This window comes from Heliangelus exortis, chromosome 6 (genome assembly GCF_036169615.1).
Source record: "Heliangelus exortis chromosome 6, bHelExo1.hap1, whole genome shotgun sequence".
NCBI lineage: Eukaryota > Metazoa > Chordata > Aves > Apodiformes > Trochilidae > Heliangelus > Heliangelus exortis.
In genome coordinates this window covers 25,461,216-25,483,648 of record NC_092427.1, presented here as the reverse complement: position 1 = coordinate 25,483,648, position 22,433 = coordinate 25,461,216, and the positions used below count along the sequence as shown (strand labels likewise).

The 22,433-nt window shown below is 40.9% G+C and overlaps 2 protein-coding genes across 11 annotated transcripts in view; both read right to left on the bottom strand.

Annotated features, from left to right (window-relative positions):
* Nucleotides 1–10,315, bottom strand: part of ATF2 (activating transcription factor 2) — a 41,617-nt gene extending 31,302 nt beyond the window's left edge. For 3 of the 10 annotated variants that reach the window (XM_071747290.1, XM_071747294.1, XM_071747299.1), the window contains exons 1-4: nucleotides 10,226–10,315; nucleotides 6,590–6,623; nucleotides 813–881; nucleotides 76–145 (exon numbers count right to left, since the gene is read on the bottom strand). In XM_071747290.1, the coding sequence (XP_071603391.1) occupies nucleotides 76–123 (48 nt within the window). In that variant the 5' untranslated portion in view covers nucleotides 124–145; nucleotides 813–881; nucleotides 6,590–6,623; nucleotides 10,226–10,315. Of the gene's footprint in view, nucleotides 1–75; nucleotides 146–812; nucleotides 882–2,818; nucleotides 2,925–6,589; nucleotides 6,624–9,677; nucleotides 9,908–9,966 lie in introns of those variants that run through there. The other 7 variants (XM_071747293.1, XM_071747298.1, XM_071747291.1 and 4 more) reach the window with 6 other exon arrangements.
* A 4,086-nt stretch (nucleotides 10,316–14,401) lies between these two features.
* ATP5MC3 (ATP synthase membrane subunit c locus 3) lies at nucleotides 14,402–17,913 on the bottom strand. The gene is made up of 5 exons (XM_071747289.1): nucleotides 17,766–17,913; nucleotides 17,604–17,681; nucleotides 16,539–16,616; nucleotides 15,973–16,166; nucleotides 14,402–14,646 (listed from the first exon to the last, which is right to left on the bottom strand). Exons 2-5 carry the CDS (start codon nucleotides 17,640–17,642, stop codon nucleotides 14,532–14,534), a joined length of 426 nt encoding a protein of 141 aa, XP_071603390.1. The 5' UTR covers nucleotides 17,643–17,681; nucleotides 17,766–17,913; the 3' UTR covers nucleotides 14,402–14,531.
* Between the last annotated feature and the right edge of the window lie 4,520 nt (nucleotides 17,914–22,433).

The window sequence follows — 22,433 nt, the reverse complement described above, 5'->3', positions numbered from 1 at the left end:
CTTCAATAACTAGAGATGTATTTCACTGTTTTACTTTTATTGATCAATGTTAATAACTTCAAGTCAGACCATTACCTGGCCACATCCAGGGGCAGTGCATAAAAAGGGTTTGTCATCACTCATATTCCACAGGTCGTTGTGCTACCTATATTAAAATGAGAATGGAACAAATTTTACAAAAATTGCAACAAATTAGCAGTACATCAACATCCACAAGCTATTTCACTATTTCATGGGAAAGAACTTCTGCCTTGTGGCTACACTAGGAATTGAAATACCCCAGATTCAAGTAGAGTCTGGATTCCAAGCTCTGTCAGAGAGGTAAACTAAGCCTACTGCAGAGTAGGTTTTGAACATATATTTCAATTGGAAAGGCCAGTGCTCATACATAACTTGACTAGTAGCAAAAAGTATCTAAAAAGATAGTAAGACAAATTTTTACTGAAATAGAAGTAGATGGTAGTAATGATCCAGTCCCCACAATTAAAAAAAAAAAAAAAAAAAAAAAAAAAAAAAAAAAAAAAATCAACAAAGCAGCAGACAATCCCCAGAAGTCAACGACAGAGTGCCAACAGATGAGAAAAAGTGTTGATCCCTTAGTCTTTTCCTAATCTATAAAGCTCATCTTCAAAGAGAAGTTAGCAGACTGCCCTTTTTGTAAACTGTTACAAATTTAAATACAAAAACAAGTACTTCTTAATGTTCCAGCTATACGGCTAAATTTCCAACAGGCTAAAATATTTAAGAATGAAGTAAAATTTATTAATTATATTTTGTGCTGTTTTATATACTTACCATACAAGTAAACATACCTGTCAGATTTCACATATAAACCTGTTTCATAGGGCAAACTATCATATCCTCCTTTTCATGGCAATGAACTGTAATTGAAAGAAAATATAACTTACTATGCATGTTAAACATGCCATATTACATGACTTTGTAAAGATAAACCATGTAATGCCCACTATTTACCCATAAAACAACAGTTTTTCAAAGAAAGGTTTTACTTCAATATATCCTCTAATTATCCTCTAAATATCTGTCTTCTACACAGAAAGAGATGCTTCTGTTCTCTCATACTGCAGGCACAGAACAAACACTGCAAGTTAGAATGCATCAGTTCACTTCAGGAAAAGAAAAAGGGACATAGAAGGGACTGAGCCAACCTGTGCTGGACAATGCATTAAACAAGTAAGTGGATGCTGTGTCATCAATGACAAAAAATAATAAAGTTCTGGTACAAAGAACACATAAAATAAAAATATTGTTGTCACATCATTAAATCCAGTAGTGATAAGTAACCAAAGTTACCTCATTTTAAGGTCAAGTACTAAGGTGGGCTTGGAATCAATGTACCAAATGAGCTAAGTAGCCACCAAACAAGAAGCACTCTCAACCAATCTGTGGCTTTGCTCTGGAGGAAATACATTCATCTTTAAATACAGGTATTTGTATGGAGATCTAACAATGCTTGTTCAGAACACTGCTTGGCTTGATGAAGCAAATAAAGATGAATTAAGATGTCTTCACAATTAAAGATCATGAACAGAGTAAATCCCTCTCTCCCCAACAGGATGGTCATGGAAAGTTGCAAGGTTTCCAAAACTGTCTAACCATGCTAAGAATGTGTACTTCTGGTACATCATTTAGCACTAGACACAAGACAGATGAAGTAAGTGTAAGCAAATAATTTCAGACTAAGTAACTCAGAGAAGTATAGGGAACATGGTGACTGATCCTTTTGCCAGTATGGACTTTTTGGATATTACTTCAAGGAGAAGATCCCATTGTCCTTGGTTATGGGCAAGAATAGCAAAGAACTAAAGCATGGAGTGGAGGAGATTCCAAATTATCACTTCTATATACATACATTCAACAGAATGAGAATACTGAGCTGAGATCACAAGCCAAGAAGAAATGAATGGCTGCCAGAAACTTTAGAGTCTTTGGCACTGACAGTTCAGAGAAACATTTATGTCCCAAAGAAAGGATGCCAAAGCAAATCAGAGCAGGAGATTGTTTCACTGTTCTTTGCAGAGTTCATAACCTGTCTCAAGTTTCCAAAGGGATGAAATATTTCTTGAACTGTTCAGAGTGTCACTAATAAAGAGTACTAACAAAGTTATGGACAAGTTTGAATACTCACGACTAAGGCTTAAGGATAAAAAATAAAGGCCCTTACCAATGAAGCTTTGTATTATCTGGAACTTTAACAGACACTTAAAAACTATCCCCATGAGTTTATTATTCTTGTTCAGCTATGCAAGTCATATTTTGTTAAATGCAGATTCAAAACTAACAAAATCAGTCTCCTTTGAATCCAAAAGGAAATTGCTTTGTTAAATCTTGATCGTGAGGCACAGTTATACATGGCTACAGTACACACATACAGATAAACATTATGAAAAGAGTCAAATCTCTATCAGAAATGCCTGAAGGTGTAAGAAAAAAATTGAGTGATTTTTATCCAAAGGATTATGATTTTGATTAACAGAAATGCATGTATGTAGGTTATTTTTTTCACTCTATTCCTATAACTTATCAGTCTTGGACAAGTGCATAGTATCAGCCATAAAATATACTCTCTCCACAGCTACTCTTTTTCTTTGGTCTTAAGCTGTACAATTTCTCAAGTCTGCTCATGTTCCCTTTTAAGGAACAGTACCAAAGCTTGTATCTGTATATGAAGTCATTAGTAGGTTCCATGTTTTGGTTTGTGAAGCCTGTGGTTTTTTAATGCCTGATTTATAAAATAAAAATCAATCTTTGTGGAAAGAAAAAAATTAAAAAGATGTTGTCCTCCTAGCAAACTTACTGGCAAATAAGTTGGAGATAAATTCATTTCCTGATCTTTGTAATATTATTTGACTGCAGGCCACAAGGAATGTTGTGAGGTAATGCCTTGTAAAGGGATTCCAGCTAACATCTGAGGAAAAAAAAAACAATGTATCTTGAAGCACTAAACTTTTTGCACTTAAAAGAGAAAAGAAATTCACTCATGCATTCCAGCAAGACCTCAAACATTATAAATCTAAACAGAAACTGGATCGGGCAGGATGGGAAAATGAAGGGCTCACATTTGTTAAGTGTAGCCAAATTAGTAAGGATCACATTTACCTATTACAAAGATGAATGCAAAGCTTGCACCTCTAACCCATAAATTCCATGCAGCACAGCAGGCTGAGGGCCAAGTGCCTGTCAAGCAGCTTTGAGGCAGAACTTTTAACTCCTGATGGACAGCAAACTGAACATGATTCAGCATCATGTCGCTTGCAGCACTGAAAGCTAAAAGCCTACTGGGCTGAATTAGCCAGAGCACAGGAACCAGAGGAAGGGAAGTGGTAATTCTCCTTTATCTGGCACTCAAGAGGCTACAGCTGGAGTGCTCTGTCCAGTTTTGACTCTCTCAAGACAGATGACATACTGGAGGGAAACCAGCAGGGGCCCCACCAAAATAGTTAGGAGGCTGGACTATTAAAACAAAATGAAAATCAGAAAGCAAAGTTTGCTCAGTATGGAGAGGGAAGGCTAAGGAAGGATCTACTTGCTGTCTTACACTGCCTGAGGTATTGTTATTTAGAAGACAGATCCAGACTCTGGGTGGTGTATAACAAAAGGATGAGAAGCAACATTAACAAGGCACATCAAAGAAGTTAATGAGGAAGTGTAAGGGGAGAAGAAAACAAGAAACAACCAAATTTACACAGTGAGGGCAGCTAACTGTGGAACAGGTTGCCCAGTGGGGCTGTGGAATCCTCAACCTTGGAGATACTTGAAATTTGAGTGGAAGAAATCCTAAGCAATCCAAGATAACTCAGACTTGAAGCATGGCATTAATACATCATAGTTAAAAACAGAGGTGAACAATGGCAAAAGACAATCCAAACTTGGGTAATGTTCTGACAGCTTTAGAAGACTTAACTACTTTCCCCACTTGCTACTGGGGAGAACAAATTCCATTCTTTGCCTCCTCTTTTCCTTCTAGATTGTTGCCTGATATGAGTAACAAGACTAAAACACAGAAGGCAAATTTTCAGAGAATCTGTGATTGCCACTGACTTCAAAAGGTTACTGGTGATTGACTGCTTTGGAAGAGAACATCACAGTAGCAAAGAATTTAGAAAATACTCTTTCCCTGATATTCGGAAAAGCAACTGAAATGACACCTTGACAAATGTTACCCACCTACCAAATGAGAATTCAAGTATGTAAAGTGCTAATTCAGTCACTAGTCATTAATTACAGCCCCCCTGGACTCTTAACTGGGCAACAGCAAGCACCTTGTCCCACAGAAAAAGATGGGCCCTGAAGAAATCCAATCTGAATGTGAAATCCTAGCGTCACTTATTTCTTCAGATAAAATGTACAGTTCAGTGAACACAGTCCACTGATCTGCAACCTTCTTCTGTAAGCCTTCCAGCATTTAGTAGCTTAAAGAAATCCATACAGAGAATTCTTTTGAATTACACTGAGAAATAGGATCAGAGCTGAACATGGGAAAACCATGGAACAGTCTTGGCAGTGTAACCAACTTTTGTACTGAAATCAGAAAGTAATCTCATTTTTTGGTGTTTGTTTGCTGCAGACTTTCAATGCAAAAGTAAAATACTTTCCCATCACTCTTATTTAAATCTCATAAGCCTCCTTCATCACTTACGGAAAGTAAATAGTACTGTAAAATATACAAATAAGTATATATACATACTTAAAATATTTATATAGAAAAAGAAAAGTTTGCAAGAAATTTGCTAATGTTTAGGATGGCATGCTTATTTAAAAAAGAAAGGTGTTTCTATAAACATCACACTAATGTTTATCTAAATGCACTACAAAAATAGCTTCAACAATAATTTGTGTATATTTGTAAGATTTTAATTAAACATCTTTGGTACACTTTCTGGGCACTATCACTACATACTCTGAGACTTGCTTCTAAAATGCCTTCTTGTAGACAATCTGTAAAAGAACAGAATTGTACACTGACTTATGCAATGCCTTGTTGGCTTAGTTTACTGGCAAAGGTTCTTCTGTTTTCTCTTCATTCCCTACATACAGAGCACGCAAAACACAACTGACAACACTTGATTTTTTTTTTCTTTTAGACAATTAAATAACTGCTTAAAATATAAACAGTTTTCCAAATTTACTGAGAAAGAAATAATTCTTCACAGACATCTAGGAAAGATTCATCAGAATTGTAGCTTTTGAACACTTTGCCTTTATAAAGTATGCTGTGTGCCAAAAGATCTCTAACTAAGCACTAACTGCTCATGGGCTGTGCAGTTTTATCCTGTAATTACTTATTCTAAGCACTGCAGCAACACAGAGACTGCCTTCCTTACCTCAGGGCAGACACAAACACCATGGATGAAAAACAGCCTGAACTGAACACAGAAATGAGACACTATATACAAAGTAACAACAAACAAAACCCCAAACAAACAAATCCCCAAGTTTTCAATTTCAACATCCCTCTAATGGCCAGCAAGCAAAAGAGATGCACATTCTCACAAATGTGTCACCCCACCAGCCTGGACAGTCTGCCAGCTACAGCAGCTCCCTGATCTACTGCTGTTTACAAGCAATGCAAACCCAAGTTTTGCAGCTAGACTGACCACTTGAGTCACTGACTCTGACTCAAGAAACAGCTGTATATTCTGATTTGGAAAAAAAACGAGAAAGTTGGAAAAAAACCTGTATTAGGACATGGAGACAAATCAGAATTATAGTAGTACATCAGCATCAAGCCTCTCCTGGGGCAGTACATTACCAAGTGCTGAAGTTCCACTATCAGTGATGTATTTTCCTACGGATGTTTGCGTTTCCTTAAGATCCATCGTGCCTATTCAACATTTCCTTTTATTCTTTACATTTGATCTGGGATTATGCCCCTTTTTACTGCAAGGCACAAACCCTTCCTGTATACAGAATTATTAACTCTTAGTAAGTTTTTCTGTAGGTCTTATCATAGTGCCTAATTGCTTAGGTAGCATACCCTTTTTAAGATTTTACTATAAGGCTTCATTTTACAATAGGAAGCTGAAGCACAAAAGGGAAAGGTCAGCATTTTCAAGTCTTTATCAATTTTAAGAATTTTACTTGAAGTGCATAACTTTTCAAAGTAAGGCCAAGTGGACTAAATATATTTGCAACAGCAAAGAATAACATTGTCTTAATAGTCACCTGAGGAGATGAATTTAGTGTTTTGCTTCACTCCATACAATAGTTTTGATAGACATGTCCCCTTATATGAGGAAAAAAAATTTTTAAATGAAGTTTACAAATTAAAACACTTCAAAATAAAGAGAGATGGCTCTCTCATACAACCAAATGAATCAAAGCAAATCAAAGTGAACACAACAACATTTATTCTTTCAGCACTTAGATACAACATTGCACAGAATAAATTTTAATCACCTCTCACATTTAAACCTATCTTTATTTCTCCAATTTTCTATAGAGGCAGACTCTCAAGTTTTGTTTTCATGAAAAGTCAGAAGTTAGAATGTAGAATATACCACTAGCTAAGAAGTAACATAAATAAATGAAAACAACACTTGCATATTAAAGGACAAAATCCACTTACCTGGAGGAAGGGGAACAGCTATTTTTTCAGTTTCCTATAAAACAAAAGAAGAAAGGTGAAGTAAAAATAGTGTAATTAATACTTGACCATTAAAGTTCACTTTCAAAAGTGTTTTGATTTACTCTATTTGTGTAATGCCATAGGATTTAGCATTCTCCAAAATTAAAACTGAATTATTATGTGAATGGAGGAGAAAAATTTGAAAAACAAAAACATTTTTTTTAATGCTTATAAAGAAAGTGGGATCAAGGGAAAGTATGTAATGTCTGCAGCATAATTCTCCGATTTTTTTCTGTGAAAAAAGTAAAACACTGTTTTTCCCTGATGTTTTTAGTTAATTACTTGTAATTGGTGTCTAAAGTTAATTCCATACCTTCCTCCATCTATCTAAGATTCTATAAATAAAGGGGGTAGCATCTGGACAACAGGAAAAAGATGCAAAGACTCAACAAGTTTAAATAAGAACAAGACAGCCAGTTAGCCAGCTGGTCACACCTTGAGAAACCAAGCAATTAAGTTACTTCAGCTTTGCTGAAGGAGCAGGTTTTTTCCACATGAAGGTGCATTTCTGGTAAAGCAAAAGTATTAGTGGAATAAAGAAAAGTCCTGAGGCCTAACATTATTTTTCAGAGGTGCCTTGATCTATCTTTGACTTACTGGAAATTCATGCTGTGTGAATACACCTCTTGTAGATAAGTGAAAGGCCAATGAATCTCAGAGTAGAAATAAAAACAGTTTAATATTCCACTGATCTTTTCACAATCTGATTACAGAGATACCAGGACTTGCCTTTCCCAGATCAATTATCTAGGTCTGAATATCTTAATTTTGTCCACCAATCTGACAAGTGTAAGAAATCCAATCTCATTTTGTTACGTTGCTGGCAACAAATTAAAAAAAAAATCAGCAAAAGTTTAATTAATTTTTGCATCTTCTCAGATTGTATCCCTGAATTGAATACCATAACTAAGAATTTAAGTTAAAAAAATTAAAATGTATCATAAATAACCCACTGCAAGATTCCAAATGCTCATTGAAACAGCATGATCTTTTCTTTCTTTAGGAATAATATAAATGACCACTGGCATTTACCTAAAAAGGTAAGCATACTATATTGCTTACTGAATAATTTACTGAGTAATAATTACTGAATAATATTTACTTAATAATTTACTGAAGAGAAGCTCCTATCTGAACTGAAGCTAATGGGCAAGTTCTCAGGGTGAACTGAAACTGACACAGAACAAAGCTGGAACCAGTACAGCATAAACTAGAAAAAAATATTGATTGCATAATTCTTAAATATTGACTCATATTTCTATCACTAACTATATACAATGCCTCCTTAGAGTGCACATTATTGATTTGTAACAAATGTAGTTAAGTTATGCAGGAGGACAAAGATAACTTGAAATCTATTAATTATTCCAACAGAGAAGTGAAGAGTATTGAATTATATCTGCTTCTTTGAAAACAATGAATGTATTATTTCTATACATGAATTCAAGATTATTTTAAGAAATAGATAAAAAAAAGTTGAGCCTAGAAATAACACACAAACTTTCAAAGTTACTAAGTCCTCCGAGATATAAGCGTGCATTTGTAAGTTTAAACTTATCAATAGTAGAAGAAAAAAATAGCTGATGATAGAAAAGGAATTCTAGGTAGCAGATACACCTCAAAAATTATTTAAACAAGATTCAAAAGAATACCATATTTCAGATGGTCCTCTGCCACACAACAAAAGTAGCATGAAAACCAATATTGTTTATAAAATTATGTATGATTAAATTTAAGACCTGAATGCACCTTGTATTAGATGCTGCATATTCTAGAAGTTTCTGGAAAAATACACACCAAAGATGTTTGTATTTCTAGAATTCAACTTGAGACAGAAATATCAACTACATAATGAAGAAGAAAGAAGGCTCAACTAGTTGATTAAGCAATTATTGCAATACTATGCAATATCAGTATTAAAACATAAACCTGTAATGAATTTTAAAAACATGCTGCTTCACTCCATGTATGCATTAAGGTTTTTTTTTTATTATTTTGCATTTCTTTTGATGCAATGTATTATGAGCAGCCCCTAATAAAGTTATTTTTTGCATTTAAATGACAACTTTCCAATTTTAATTCTGGAATGCAGAACTATAAACACTAAGAGAATTCAAGTGATGCCTAACTTGACCACAGTTTGTCTCTCTGAAATTATGTCTGCAACTGCATGTCCACTAATAGACCTTAAGATGTTTCAGGGGAAGACTGAATAAACAACAACTGGACACTTACAGAAGACCACAACCTCAAGGAAGGGTTCTCCTCATGCTATCAGCTGGTGATGAGTTCAGCATCTAGCAGAGACCTAGCAGTATTATGACCTTAACCTCAGGAACTTTTGTTTTCATTAACTCTAGCTTTACACTCAGGAAGAGCTTGGGACATGACATTCACTGTCATAAGAATGATAAGACAAGGTATAAAACAAAAAAGCCTAATTTTAAAAGGTAGATAAAAAAGTACACTTTGGTCATACTCAGGGTTACTATTTGGAAAGCACCAGATGATTCAGAATTTCCAGCTTTGTTAGACTTTCTCATTCTAGTGCAAGGAAACAGGTGACAGTACCACTGTCTGAATATAAACATGGCTGGTAGGAAGCAACATAATAAAAAGGAAATGAGTGACACTGAGTGCACGGACAGGACACAGAAACATTCTCACGGATCTCACTCCAAGAACAGAGATGCAAAAAGACTGCAGGATGATTAAGACTGCAAAAGCAACATGGCAGAAAACACATCCCCTAGCACTAAACATCAAGATGCATTGTGGCATAAAACATTTGGGCCTAAAAAACATCTAGCAGCCATCGTTACTTGAGGGTCTGTGATGTGTTTTTTTCACGTGAAAGCTTCAAAGCCCTTTTATTAAAACAATTTGAGAGGCATAATACACAATAACGCACAAAGTCAATGAGCAAATGCTCCCGTAGGCCCCCCGTCCATGCCCAGATCCCAGCCAGACCCACACCTCCCTCTGGTGCAGGAAAGCTGCTCCTTCCCTCCCCCCTCCCGCTCCGTACCCCTCTCGGCACCCTCCGCACCAGCACCGGGCGCGGACCAGGATCTTCAGAGCAGAAGATGGATGCAGGGAGAGGCCTCCGTAGAACAGAGCTGAGGCGGAAAGGCTGAGCCTGGCCGCCCGCTTCCTCTCACCCTCCCCCTCGCTTTCACCGTCCGCCCCCGCGGCGGGCCGGGCCCGTGCCGGTACCGGCGATGCCCCGCAAGACGGCCCGCTTCCCGGCAGCTGCGGCCCCATTCTCCCACTCGCCTCCCCGCCCCGCTTCCTCGGGCGCCGGCAGGGACCCCTACCTCCGGGCGGGTAACGGTCTCCGCGGCGCCGACCGGGCCGCCCCGCCCCGGCTCTAGGGGCGGCGGGAGCCGCAGGCCGTGGTGGGGGAGGGGGCTGCCGTGGAGAGGAGCGGCGGCGCCATGTTACTGCCTCCCGGGTATCTCCCGCCTACTGCCGAACGGGGCCGCTCCCGCCCCTCCACCCTCGGGCGCCGCCGCAGCGCGGAGGGAGGAGCCGCCGCCGGGCCGGGCCGGGCCGCGCCGGTGTTTACAAACTCACCCGGGAACGCGGGCCGAACCACACATTAAAAGCCGGGTCCCCCACAGGCTTCCGTCACTTCTCGCGATAGCTGCTCTGACATCTCCGCGAGCGGCGGGCGGGGCGGGGGCGTCACCGCGGCGCTGATTGGGCGCTGCCCGCGGGAGAGAGAGAGGGCGGAAGCGGCGCGGGAGGGTGGGGCCGCTGGCGGGGCGGGAGGGGGAACCCAGGGGCGCCGCTCCCCCCGCACCGCGCACCGGCGGCAGATCCGCGGCTCTCGGCGGGAGAGCGGCTTCTCTGGCCGCCCTGCACCGGTGCCCAGTTCCTCGCCTGCTCCCGCCAGGGACCGCACGTGGACAACACATCTGCCGCCAGCGCCAGGCAAACGCTGTCCGTGCGCAGCCCCGCGCGTTGGGTGAAGCTGCGGGTGATGGAGTTGGGCGGGCAGGCTCGGAGGGGAAGCCCCCTCCTCTGCTGACACTTCCGAAGGAGGGCGGGCAGCTGCTGCGCCTGGAGGCAGCAGAACGCGGGTAAAGACCAAACCACTGCAAGGCTTTGCCCAGTGACAGCACTGGATGTGGTTGTCACATCCAAGTTTGGGAATAATCGGTCCTCCGAGAGGGCGCACGGGCTGTATTTATGCCTCTGGCTTCCCCGTCTCTGTCCACTGCACCTCATGGCAGAAACTGGGTGAATCCCTGAAATTATACTTCCACTAGACATTCACCTTACCTAACAGTGTCACAAATGCTGCAGCACTGTACAAGGAACCATATAAAATTTACACTGAAGGAACTTAGAAGCATTTTTGATTAATTTAAAAAAATACCATAATAATGTATGGCAACAGCTTACCTTGTATGTGCTCTGAACTGCATCTGTGTTTTCATTCTGTGTATCAGACTGTCTTGTTCCAACACTGATTTGAGCACACAAGACTGAATAATAAAAAACCCACTTCTAAAAACAAAGTACTAGTTCCAGCAAATTATATTACATCCAAGTTTCTCTGAACTTGCAAAAGGAGATACAGTCTATGCAATTTCTTGTAAATTTTTGGTGGGCTTCACAAAGTTCTTTGATAAAAGGTGGGATAAAACCACTGTATTAAAAGTAGTTCAGTTAGAGGTGGAATTATGCTTTACTGTAAGCATTTTATGAAGGGCTCAAATGTGAGATAGTACACAGAAGAACAAAGATCTTGGTTCCTTTTTTATTCAACAACTAAGCTGTATTGGAACAAGTACTGTTCAGCACTTTTAGATCTACCATCACATGGCAGCATCAGTCCCAGATAAAGAGCTGAAGTTTAAGTTCTCTGCCTTTCCTCAGGCTGAAATTTGTGCAAGAAACATGATCAGAGGGAAAGCAGCAGGATGGAAAGGTTCAATCACTTTTACCTGCAGCAATAGTTTAAGAACATTATTAGCAACATAAGCATTCCTTCCTTATAAGCTAGGATAACCCTGTTGTGTACATCACGATCACAGGTGGAAAGATGGAGCTAGTGGAACAGCCAGCAGAGTAGATACTCAGCAACAATGAAGATCTCTGCTCCAGCTGGCTCCATCTTCAACACTGAAACATGAACACCATTTCTGGATCTGGACAATCTACATCACTGCTCATCCAGATCTGACAAGTCTCTGAGGTCAGCATAGTTCACATCAGAAAAAAAAACAGCCAAAGGTTTTCAGGAAAGTGCATCTGAGAGTATCACCTCATAGAAATTTGTATCAGGCATCTCTGACCTATGAAAAATATTTTTTTAATGTAGTCTTATTTATATTGATAGCTTGCTGCTACCCAATCACTGCAAAGAATTATTTTAAAAAACCCCAAATGTTTTCTGTCTTACACAACAATGGTTATTTCTTTTGGGGGCGTTTTAGGGAAACTGAGATAATTTTTTGTAAAAACCACTCAAATTGACTGTGCTGTTGAAGTGCTCAAGTAACCACTGAAACTGAGCTTCTGTTTTTCAAGAGCAGTGAAAACAGAGCAAGGACATCAACGTGCCCTGTGACTGTTCAGATGTGAAAATCTGTTCATTGCTCATAAGCCCCTTATTGCTTATTAGGTGGATAATCCCCTCCATGAAGGTTTGTTGCCATGCTTTCAAAGACCTTGATTAATCTTTATCTGTAACACAGAGATCCCATTCTTTCAAGGCTGACATACCTAATGGCAATTTTGCTTAGGTTTAGCCCACGTTCACCAGTCTAAGAGTGAGCCAAAAAGTAACAAACATGGGAGATGCTACTACTGAAACAGACAGGCTTTACATATATACACACAGGGGCATCTGAGATGTCTGCTGCCTTTCTGGCAGGGCAGAAAAAGGGCACATGTTGATAGGATGAACCACATGGGAAAAGATGGGCTGTAAAATCAAGAAATCATCATTCACAGCTGATTCGAGTAGGTCATGGTGAATCAGGCAACTTTCCTATGGAGCCCACGGAGCAGCAGCTTAGCCAGATACCTCTCTACATCAAATACACAATTGGAACTCAAGCAGAACCATTTTATAAGTAAACAAATATTATTATTTATAGCTGGACTAGACCAAGGCAAGTTTGAAGATCCTTATTGAGCCAAATTCCAGTGGAATACAAATCTGAAGCACGAATTAAGCTAGTTCACTCACTAGTCCATTGGTATTAGGAAACATGGATTGCCACCTCAGATGCCTGCACAAAGTCCATGACCCACCAGAAGGACAGCAGTACAAAGCTTTAGCCCATACTATATGATAAACTTGAGTATATCTGCTTTTCAACCGGGGCAAATGCACTGTATGTCAGCTCTGTGACAGAGTAACTTTAATGAATGGATAAGTAAATTCAGTAAAAACCCCACACTGGGTTTAGTGTGGACACAGACCACATGGAAGATGGCTGCAATGTGTTTTACTTCCACTCCTCCCTCACCCCCTAAAAAACCCACTTCCAGGCCTAGCCATATCCCATGCTGTGCTAGGGATTAATATTTTATGATGCTGCATAACCTACACTTTTAAACCTCAGACATAGGTAAGGATTTCCATGATGACTTTTAATCCTTTTGAGAAGACTTTATCTAACAACATGCAGGGAAAGCAGCTTCTCATGCTAGGTCAAATTTAGACTACGTGAAGAGAAACTGTTTGAATTCAGATGAAAACTGAAGTCTTACCTGCACCTTATACAGATCTGAGTAATTTATCCGTTTCCCTAGGGATAGGCAGTTTAGAGTAGACATTTTCCTAGATTTAATTCAGTAATTAGCCTTTTAACAGCAAGACAACAGCCTGTACCACACCTGCTCATGTTCTTCCACAGTTCAGCTTCTTCTGTTGAACGACTGAATCTTTATTATTCTGAATGAAGTCTGAGATGCTATTAACCCCTCCTTAGATTACTATGTAGGAGCAGAATATATTGCTCTAAGTGTAGAACATAAATGTACTTAGATTGTTAAAAGACAGATATTGTGAGAGGCAGCCTTTGATACTGCAGGTATTTTTTACTAAAAAGGGGTTTGATCCTACTGCTCCTGAAAGAACTGGGGAGATAACACAAGCCTGACTTAAAATTAGGGTCCTGAAGTTCTTCCTTTTAATTGTATGATACCAAGAATGTAGTAAATGTGTAATATCAATGTGCCACCACTAAATGCCTTGGACAAATCTAAACCAGTCATTCGTTTAGTTTAGCCAGGACACTGCTCAGAAAAAAGTAGAAATTTTTTACCATGGTGATCAAGATTTATAGTTTGACTATAGAGAGAAAACTTTCCCCATCACTGTTTATGATTTGTGTTTAGCTCCTTCTACCAAGGGGTGCCAGAACACCTTACATGCCAGGTAACCTGGGGGAAAAAAAAAAAAACAACAAAAACAAAAAACCCAAACAAAACATTGTACACAGAAACAGCTCTGGTTAAGTTTGAATTAAGTGAAGGAAAAAGGCCATCAGGACAGCCTTTCACATTTAATCTGTGTATCCTTTGATCTTTCAAAGATGTGCCACATTAAACTTAACAAGCAAGTGACACTCCTATATATACATTAATAAATAAAATATTTGACTCGGAGTCATTGTTTTAAGAGTCCTACGTGATTTATCATTATCAGGAGAAATGCACAGCAACTGAATGACATGATGCTATCTTCCAGATATCCTAGTGAGAGAGATAATAAATGCAGGCAACAGGTTGACAGTTAAAGATGTTATCTTTAATGAAATGACTTCGGAAATAGCATCAATTTCCATGACACCAACATTCTGGGAGTCCCATAAAATGCAGTTACATTCCAATGCCAAAATTACAGGCAGATCTCCTTTCACATGGCAAATAGGATCAAGAAAGCAACCATCAGACAGAAGAGACCCATAGCTTCAGACAGGGCGAATCCCAGGATAGCATATGAGAACAGCTGCTGCTTCAGAGAAGGATTTCTAAAAGAAAGTGAAGGTGTGAGACCTCTTATCTTTACAATTTAGGTATTTTTCATACAGTTCAATGCATCTGAGAGATTCAGAACCTCTTATTTCCTTGCCACAGACTCCAGGAAAATCTAATAAACCTAAGTCATTTTTAGCAAGAATTTCACCAAAGACAAATGACTTGGTAATTAAAACTGGATTCAGGTTATGCAGATTGCATATGGCTTTTCCAAATGAGCAGTTTTAATGACTACATTCACATATGCTTTTGAACTTGCCTTCTCTACATCCTGCAATTTGGAACTATGAGCACTATACTTTATAAATTTATTTCACATCTGTGACATTAGAACTATATTTCACGGAAGTGTGTGTGCAACGTTTTAAGTAGTTCTCAAGTAAAGGAACTGAAACCATCTAGAGAAAAAAAAAAAGAGAAATACACAGCTATTTGTTGCAAAAATGCAATTATCCCACCAAGGACTGTGTGGAAGAGAAAACCCTTCAACACAATACCATAAAGTATTGTTCTACAATCTCCTATTGGCATGTTCATGCCAAATCCAAAAAAAAAGGATATTTTTTCACTAAAAACACTTGTTTCTTCAAATGAAAAGCAAGCTTGTCTTCAGCAGGGCTTGAAAACCTTTAAGAGTTACTAATCTTAACTGATTCCAACAGTAATGAAGAACATTAAAGCTTCAGTAAAGCTTTTTTATGCCTGTGTCAGCTCTGCTCCTCCATTTAATGTGAATTATTCCTGCTGCAGGAACACTGTACGCATATCTGGAAGAAAGTCATCCCTACATAAAATCCTCACCCTCTTCAGTTTTCTAGAAGGAATATTTACTCAGTTATTACATATTCTGAGATGCCAAGCTGAGCATGTTAGAAAAATGAATTAAGCATCCATTTCTAAATATCTAAGTCTAAAGCATACAAATAGTAACTGCTCATAAGCAGTTTCCTCCAGTTTCTCTTTTATCCTCCCCTCTCATATGGGAAATGATTCAGGCCAGATTTTAAACTCAGTTCTAGAACTGAATGCTGAAATACTGGACTTCAGTGACCCAAAACACTGACCAAGTCTAATGATTTCATGTCTTTCATGTCTCTTCTCCAGGTACAGTGTACAAAGTTCTGACTTTAACAATACAGCAGTCCTGATAAATATGCTACTTTCCTATAACACTATTTAGCCATGTTTATCATTAATACTAATCATTAACAGTGTTTATTACAGTACCAGCATCCTTACTGCAACTTAGCTTATCTGAGAGCACTCTCTCAAAATATACCTGCATGCAATTTGAAAGTGTTTTAAGAGAGATTAATTACCTGGCATAACCAATGATTAGACTACCGAAGACTGTTCCAATACCAGCACCAGAACCAGCCACACCTACTGTAGCAGCACCAGCACCAATAAATTTGGCAGCAGTGTCAATGTCCCTGCTGATAGCACTAGTCTGGAATTCTCTAAGTGCTAGTTGGGAGACAGTATTTTGGGCCCCTTTAAGTGTTGAGTTGCCCTAAGAAAACAAAAAATGAAAAAGCATTATATTCAGACACAGACCAATTTCTATGACCCCTCTGAAAGTGTTATTCTGCAGTTTTAAAAGCATTGTTAGACCCAATGTCTAGTTCCTCTTGCAAGACCATAGAAGTGTTAACTGTTAAAAACTTCGGAATGTTACCTATTCCACCTCAAAACAATCAACTTTAAATGGGAAAAACTTCTCATGGGAGACAGCAAGACAGCAACAAATATTATTAGATGTTTGATTTAAAGCAACTTTCACAATATATATATATATTTGAGTTAGTACAAGTGAACTCCAGGTTGAGGACATTTAGGCTCACCAGGTAATTTAGGAAGATACAGAATTTTGTTTATAAGGTACCTCTCCATTCTTGACCTCTGGCCTAGACAACACAGATGCCGAAAGTGGTCTGTACAAGACTCTTGATCCAGCACGGATCTGCAATAGGAAGAAAAAAACTATAAAAAAGAAACATTTGATCACAACTGTTTCTGTGCAATAGTCTGTAAGATTCTAAGGCTATTAACTACTAAGCCGTTAGTCTTACTTGAAAAGCAGCAATCTTTGCATAGGTGGGGACACAATAAATGATACAGAAACGAACACTGCCATGCAATTTGATAGCACAGTTTTTAGAAGACCTAACTGCGAAGAAGAGGTGCATCCTTCAATAAACCCGTACATGTGTTATACTGAGAGAAAATGTAGAAAAACACGACAAAACAGTCAGACAGACCAGCAGGCAGCGATATACATGGTAAAACAAACAACAAAAAAAAAAAGGCTAGCAAAATGAATTCTAAAACTATTAAATGCACAGACAAAACCTAGCCCTTTAAATCCAGTAAGGTATAAATGAATGAATCCTCTTTCCAAGAGGCCTGCATATGTCCTTGGGCTTCCAGCAGTCTAAGGTCATTTCGCCTCTTGCACAAAGCTCTTTCTGCAGGAGAAACCTATGCCTCTACCATGAAAACAAAGGCGTTCTGCAGGCTAGAGAGGACATTTTGAAGGATTGTCCCTTGCCTCTGCAAGGACAAAAAGTCGCGGCCTTGTGTAGGGAAGCAACAGGCTGGAGTTTGACCTAGAGCAAGGCGCAGAGTGCACCAGGCCTAAGAGCTTTTCGCTGCGCCGTCCTTCCCCGCCACCGCCGGTGTGAGTAGGCCCCTCACCTTGGCAAAGGGCTCTGGCCCACACCAGCCAGGAGGCGGGAAGAAGAACGCGGCCTTGCCGCAGCTTGCCCCCCGCCCACTCCTCACCCTTACCACTCGGCCAGGCTCGTCCTAAGGGCCTGCCGCAGGGCTCAAGAGACCAGCCCGACCTCCAGCCGCCCCGAGACGGCCGCCGCCGCCCCCGCTGCAGCCCAGGACGAGAACTAAGAGAAGGCCCAGCCCCCCCGCCGCGGGCCCGGGCGCCCCTACTCACCAGGGAGGGCGAGGTGGCGAGCTTGGCGCAGGCGAACATCTTAGCGGGCGGCGTCCCGGTGACAACAATCCGGTGTTTCTGCGGAGAGAAGGAGAGGGTGAGGAGGCCGCAGCGGCGGGCGGGAGCGGCGATGCGGGCGGATGGCGCGGCACCACCACTCACCCGCTCCGGCTGCCGCACTCCGAGCCGACGGGCTGCTGTCTCTGCGCAGGCGCGGAGGGGAACGGGGCGAGCTCCCGGATGCAGCGCGGCGGAAAGAGGCGGAGCCCCCCGCCAAGGTCACTTTGTACCCACTCCATTGGCAGCGGCGGGGGGTGAGCGGGGACTCGCCCCGCCCTGCCCCGCCTCCGCGCAGCCGCAATTGTGCCGGACCCGCGGCGGGGGCGGAGGTGCGGGGCGGGGTGGGGCCAGTGCTGTGCGAGGCCGCGGTGCCGCGGAGGTGGGCGCGGTAGCGGCACCGGTACCGGGAGCATGGGCCGTTAGGACTGTTGGTGTGACCGTTAGAGCCGTTACCCGGCGCTTCACAGCAGACGCAGCACAGAGGCCTCGCTGCCGCTGGAACCCCGCGTTTGGGGCCAGCGCGGGCGGGCACCCTGCGGGTCTGCGGAAAGGAGAGGCGGTGGCTGAGGTCGCCTCGCCCCGGCAGGGCAGCGATCGCCGGTGTGGGCAAAGCCTATTAACGTGGGGAGTGTTAAAAGAGCTATGGCGTCATCTGTTGAGGGGAAGGAGGCGTGACGCCATCGCAGCACGTGATGGGTGCGGGCGGTTGGCTCGGGGAAGACCCCGCTACCTGGAGAGGGAAGGGGAAAGGCAGAGCAAAGCACCTGCCCGGGACCGTTCCCCTCTGACTGGAGCTGCTGCTGCTGCTGGCAGGGTGCGGGGCGTTCGGGAACTCCAGAAACGCACCTGAAACTTTTCCGGCCACGCTTTACTGTCTCAAGATTGATAGAAACAGGGGGGCCGGAGGACCCCTGAAGTGTTAAAAATATCCTTACTATCTAATGAGACATCTTTGCATAACGGGCAGGGTCACACCCAAGTAATAAAATCCTTTTTAGTCGTGCCTAACCGGAACAAGATCATCATTACTGAGCTGTGCGTATGTTCCCGAAATTGCCGCTTTAATCACTTAGGTGTTCTTCAGTGTTTTTCACTTGATACGGGGAATGGTTATTTTAGCAGTGAGGTACCGCTGTTAGTAGCATTAATGTCAACTACGAGAAACGTAGAAAAATCCACACTAGGGGTTAAGCACAGGTAAACATATTATTGCAAAACTTTTATTGTATACAATCTGTGCCACAAAACCAACCTTAAATTCTAAAATAGCCTGCATGCTACAAACTGATGGGGCAGGAGGATCTGTACGTTGTGTGGAAGTGAAAATAGCACAGCATCTTAGGGGTTGGCTGCTGGCCTCCAGTAAACTTCCACGCACTTGTTAATGTTGCAGTTGCTCATTAAGCCACGGGTGACATGGGCGAGACATTCAGCAACTTCAGCACCCACCAGCAAACAAGATCAATAGGCACTTGCAGCAGCTGCATACTAATGTTAGCTGTAATGTTGTTTAATAACTTACCCTGGAGTGTCTTCTGATCCCCAGGTACAGTGGAGTTGCACTGAACTGTAGGTCCAATGGTGAAAAGGCAAAAGTGCAGTTTCAGTTTTCCAGATTTCTGCTCTCTGCCTCTATCCCAACTGCAAGTTTGGTTTGGTTCCAGGCTGCATCCAGAGTCTTAGTAGTAGAGCAGCAAGAAGGGAATCTCTGAAGGCCAGCAAAAGAGATTATAAATTACCTTTTTTTTTTTTTTTTTTTTTTTTTCTTTTCACATCTTACATTGTTTGGGAACTGAGGTGAATGGGCAGATCAGCAGTGCCTGTTGAGTGATTCTTCCATAGACAAATGATAAATAAGGAATAAGTATCAATGGCAAAACCTTTTAATGGTTAGACAGAACTTTAGACTTTAAAAAAATGCAAACTACATGCTGTTGTGGTAACAAATATTTCCAGCACCAAGAATAAGACCATATGGCACATGTGGATGCCCTATTGGTGGAATGAGCAAAGTGTAACATGTTGCTGTATAATAGCATACAAAGTGCACTGTTTATGGAGTAGTGGACTTCCTTTAGGAAATGTAGCAGCAAGCAGGCTGTTTGCAACACAGAAATTTGCCTGTTCATACAAGTAAGTAGAGCAGTTAGAGACATGTTTTCTTGTTGGGAACCTAGAGGTCTCTGCCTTCAGGCATGAAATGGATCTTCCCACAGCTCTTCTGAAAGGAGAAGAAAGCGGACATTACCCTCCTGTAATGGGACATTACACACAGACCAAAATCGCATGGATTTTAAAAAGTGTCAAATAAGCCCCTTTTTCTTTCATAAAGAAAGTGCTATCTTGGACTAGATGATCTCCAGAGGTCCCTTCCAACCCTTACCATTCTGTAATTCTGTCACGATTCCCACCCTGGAAGGTTTTGGGAAAAAAATGCATTTGGAAGCTGTTGGATCTGAACAGCATCAAAACCACCACAAAACACTTGTATATTGTTGCTTTTATTGCATAACAGCTGATACTGTATTTTAAATGCAACTGAGCTGTTGCTCTCAGGATTTGGAAGAGCAGTCATTATCTCTGCTGACCAACTTCACCTTAATTCAAGCAGATCTTAATTTAAAAAAAGGCTTCAGTTAATCTCAGGTAGTTTCCTACCTGGTTGACCTGCTGATGATCCCCAAGGAAGTGCACTGAAGAGAAGTGCCCCACATTCCCAAAAGTCTATTCTGCATGGAATATCTTTCTTAGAAGAGATTCCTGGTTTTCCAACTATCACTTCCAGACAGGACTTATTATGCCTGTGGGCAGTAGCCAAGGTTGCCACAGGAGGTTTCTTCCCCATTTAGCCTCTGGTGAAGAAAATGCAGTGCAGCTCTTTGAGCAGTTCATGGTGCCTAAAGAGCTGCTGTGCTTCACTCCCACAGCCTTCCCCTGCTGAGCCAGGTTTATGACAGGAAAATAAGAACAGCAAGTGACCAATAGCTGTGGTTTCCTCATGTGGCTTTCTCCTTTCTCAGAAAGGAAAGAGAAGATCATCCCAGATTTCCCAAGCCTTTTGAAGAGTTCCCTTAGCACCATAAAGATTCTCACAGTCATTTTGAACATAGTTTTAAAAAAGCAAGTCTGTTTCATCTTCACTGGCAAGGAGCTAATTTTCTGGGTACAACAGGCAATGGATCAGCCCTTCAGTGACAAGCAGTTTCCCTTTGGAATCCCAAATTTAACTGCAATCTTCTCTATCTGGCTGGGATTGTCACAACATATGAGTATCAGCAGAACAGGAATTGCAAACAAATGGCAGATTTTCTGTGACTTCTGAAAGAGATACATCAAGTCCTATATCTATGCAGTTTGCTGTCCAGAAAGCAAATATTGAGGAAACTGGGCACAGTACCTGTAAATTGGCACCTCTGCCGGTAGAGAAGGGTTGGGTTGGTACAGACAAATTTCAGCAATTGCAAATTGGTTCAAATAAATGACTGAAATCCCCTATGATGCTGAATAAATTAGTATGTCCACAGTGCTTTGCACCAAAGAGTCAGTCAGAAGTCAACTTCTATTATTAATAACTGATAAAAGATTAATGTCTGTTCTATATTTGCTGAAGGAGAAATCTGGGCTAGTAAGGAGAAATTCTGTTGTCCAAAGCCTAAATAAAAAGTTCTTATTCCAGATTGAAGCCTATTCCTTCAGGTTAAATTTTATATCCCAGTAGAGGGTTATTACCTCAAAGCATGTCACACACTGGCACTAGTATTTTTTAAAAATAAGTTTTGAAGAGGAGATGCTACTGGAAAACCAATATATTCCAGTAACCCTTAATTTTTGGAAGAGCCCCCAAGTATGAAATCGGATCAAAGGCCTCCTGAGATTGTCCTGTTTGTGAAATGTTTTAAAATGTGAGGTGCTATTATTATCTCAGGGTTATGTCTCTAGAACTTCTAGATTTATGATGTACTTTGCAGGGCATTGATTGATATTGATTTACAAATTCAGTGTTTTTTACAGCCTGGGCCATGTTTCAGTGTGGTATCTTGCACTCCTGCTTCCATTCACAACCAGGACACTGAATCTTCCCATTCAGAACTGCATAGGTCTTCTCAGATAACTGGAGCAATGGCTTGTGGAAAGAAAACATATAAAGCAGAATTATTATGCTTCAGAATATTTAGACAAATTTAGCTCTGAGAAGAAAGAGTGAAACTATTATTAGATGGCTCTGCTTTAAGTAGAAATTCTCTTGGTAATACAGTCTTAGTACCAGTTTACCTTGTTGATTATTAGCAATTGGCAAATCTTGATATAAGTAATGTTGGGAGTTTAATTGCTGAGTTGGCTGGATTGGAAGTGATGGAAGAGAAAAGCAGATGATAAAACATTTTCTTGTCATTATTAACTTCTCCTTTTCAGAGGAAAGTTTATCTATTTCTTGAGTGATCTTTGTCCCCCATGGTATTTACCCAAGCTATTTTTTGCTTAAAATTACCTTTCTTTTAGCCTCAACAAGTCCTTTAAGTAGAAAGCTGTAGGCAACTAACAAAAGTAGAGCTACTGTTTTAACATCTGAGTCCTAGAAATGGAGGGCATTAGCCACAGACATCATACCATGCACATGCTTAGCAAGATTCTGAAAGTATGCTAATACAGCCAAGAGTTGAAATTCAAATAGAAAATCTTTATAATCCTTGTCATGTCATACTTGGATCTCTAGGATGTACGTTAAATATCACTATAATTATATACATAGGGTCTACTACTGCCATAGCC

Coding starts and splice junctions, on each gene's coding strand:
- ATP5MC3 (XM_071747289.1), bottom strand. CDS start 17,642: ATGTTCGCCTGCGCCAAGCTCGCCACCTCGCCCTCCCTG. Junction 16,167..16,538: donor CAGAGGTCAAGAATGGAGAG/GTACCTTATAAA, acceptor TTGTTTTCTTAG/GGCAACTCAACACTTAAAGG. Junction 14,647..15,972: donor CTAATCATTGGTTATGCCAG/GTAATTAATCTC, acceptor ACTTTCTTTTAG/AAATCCTTCTCTGAAGCAGC.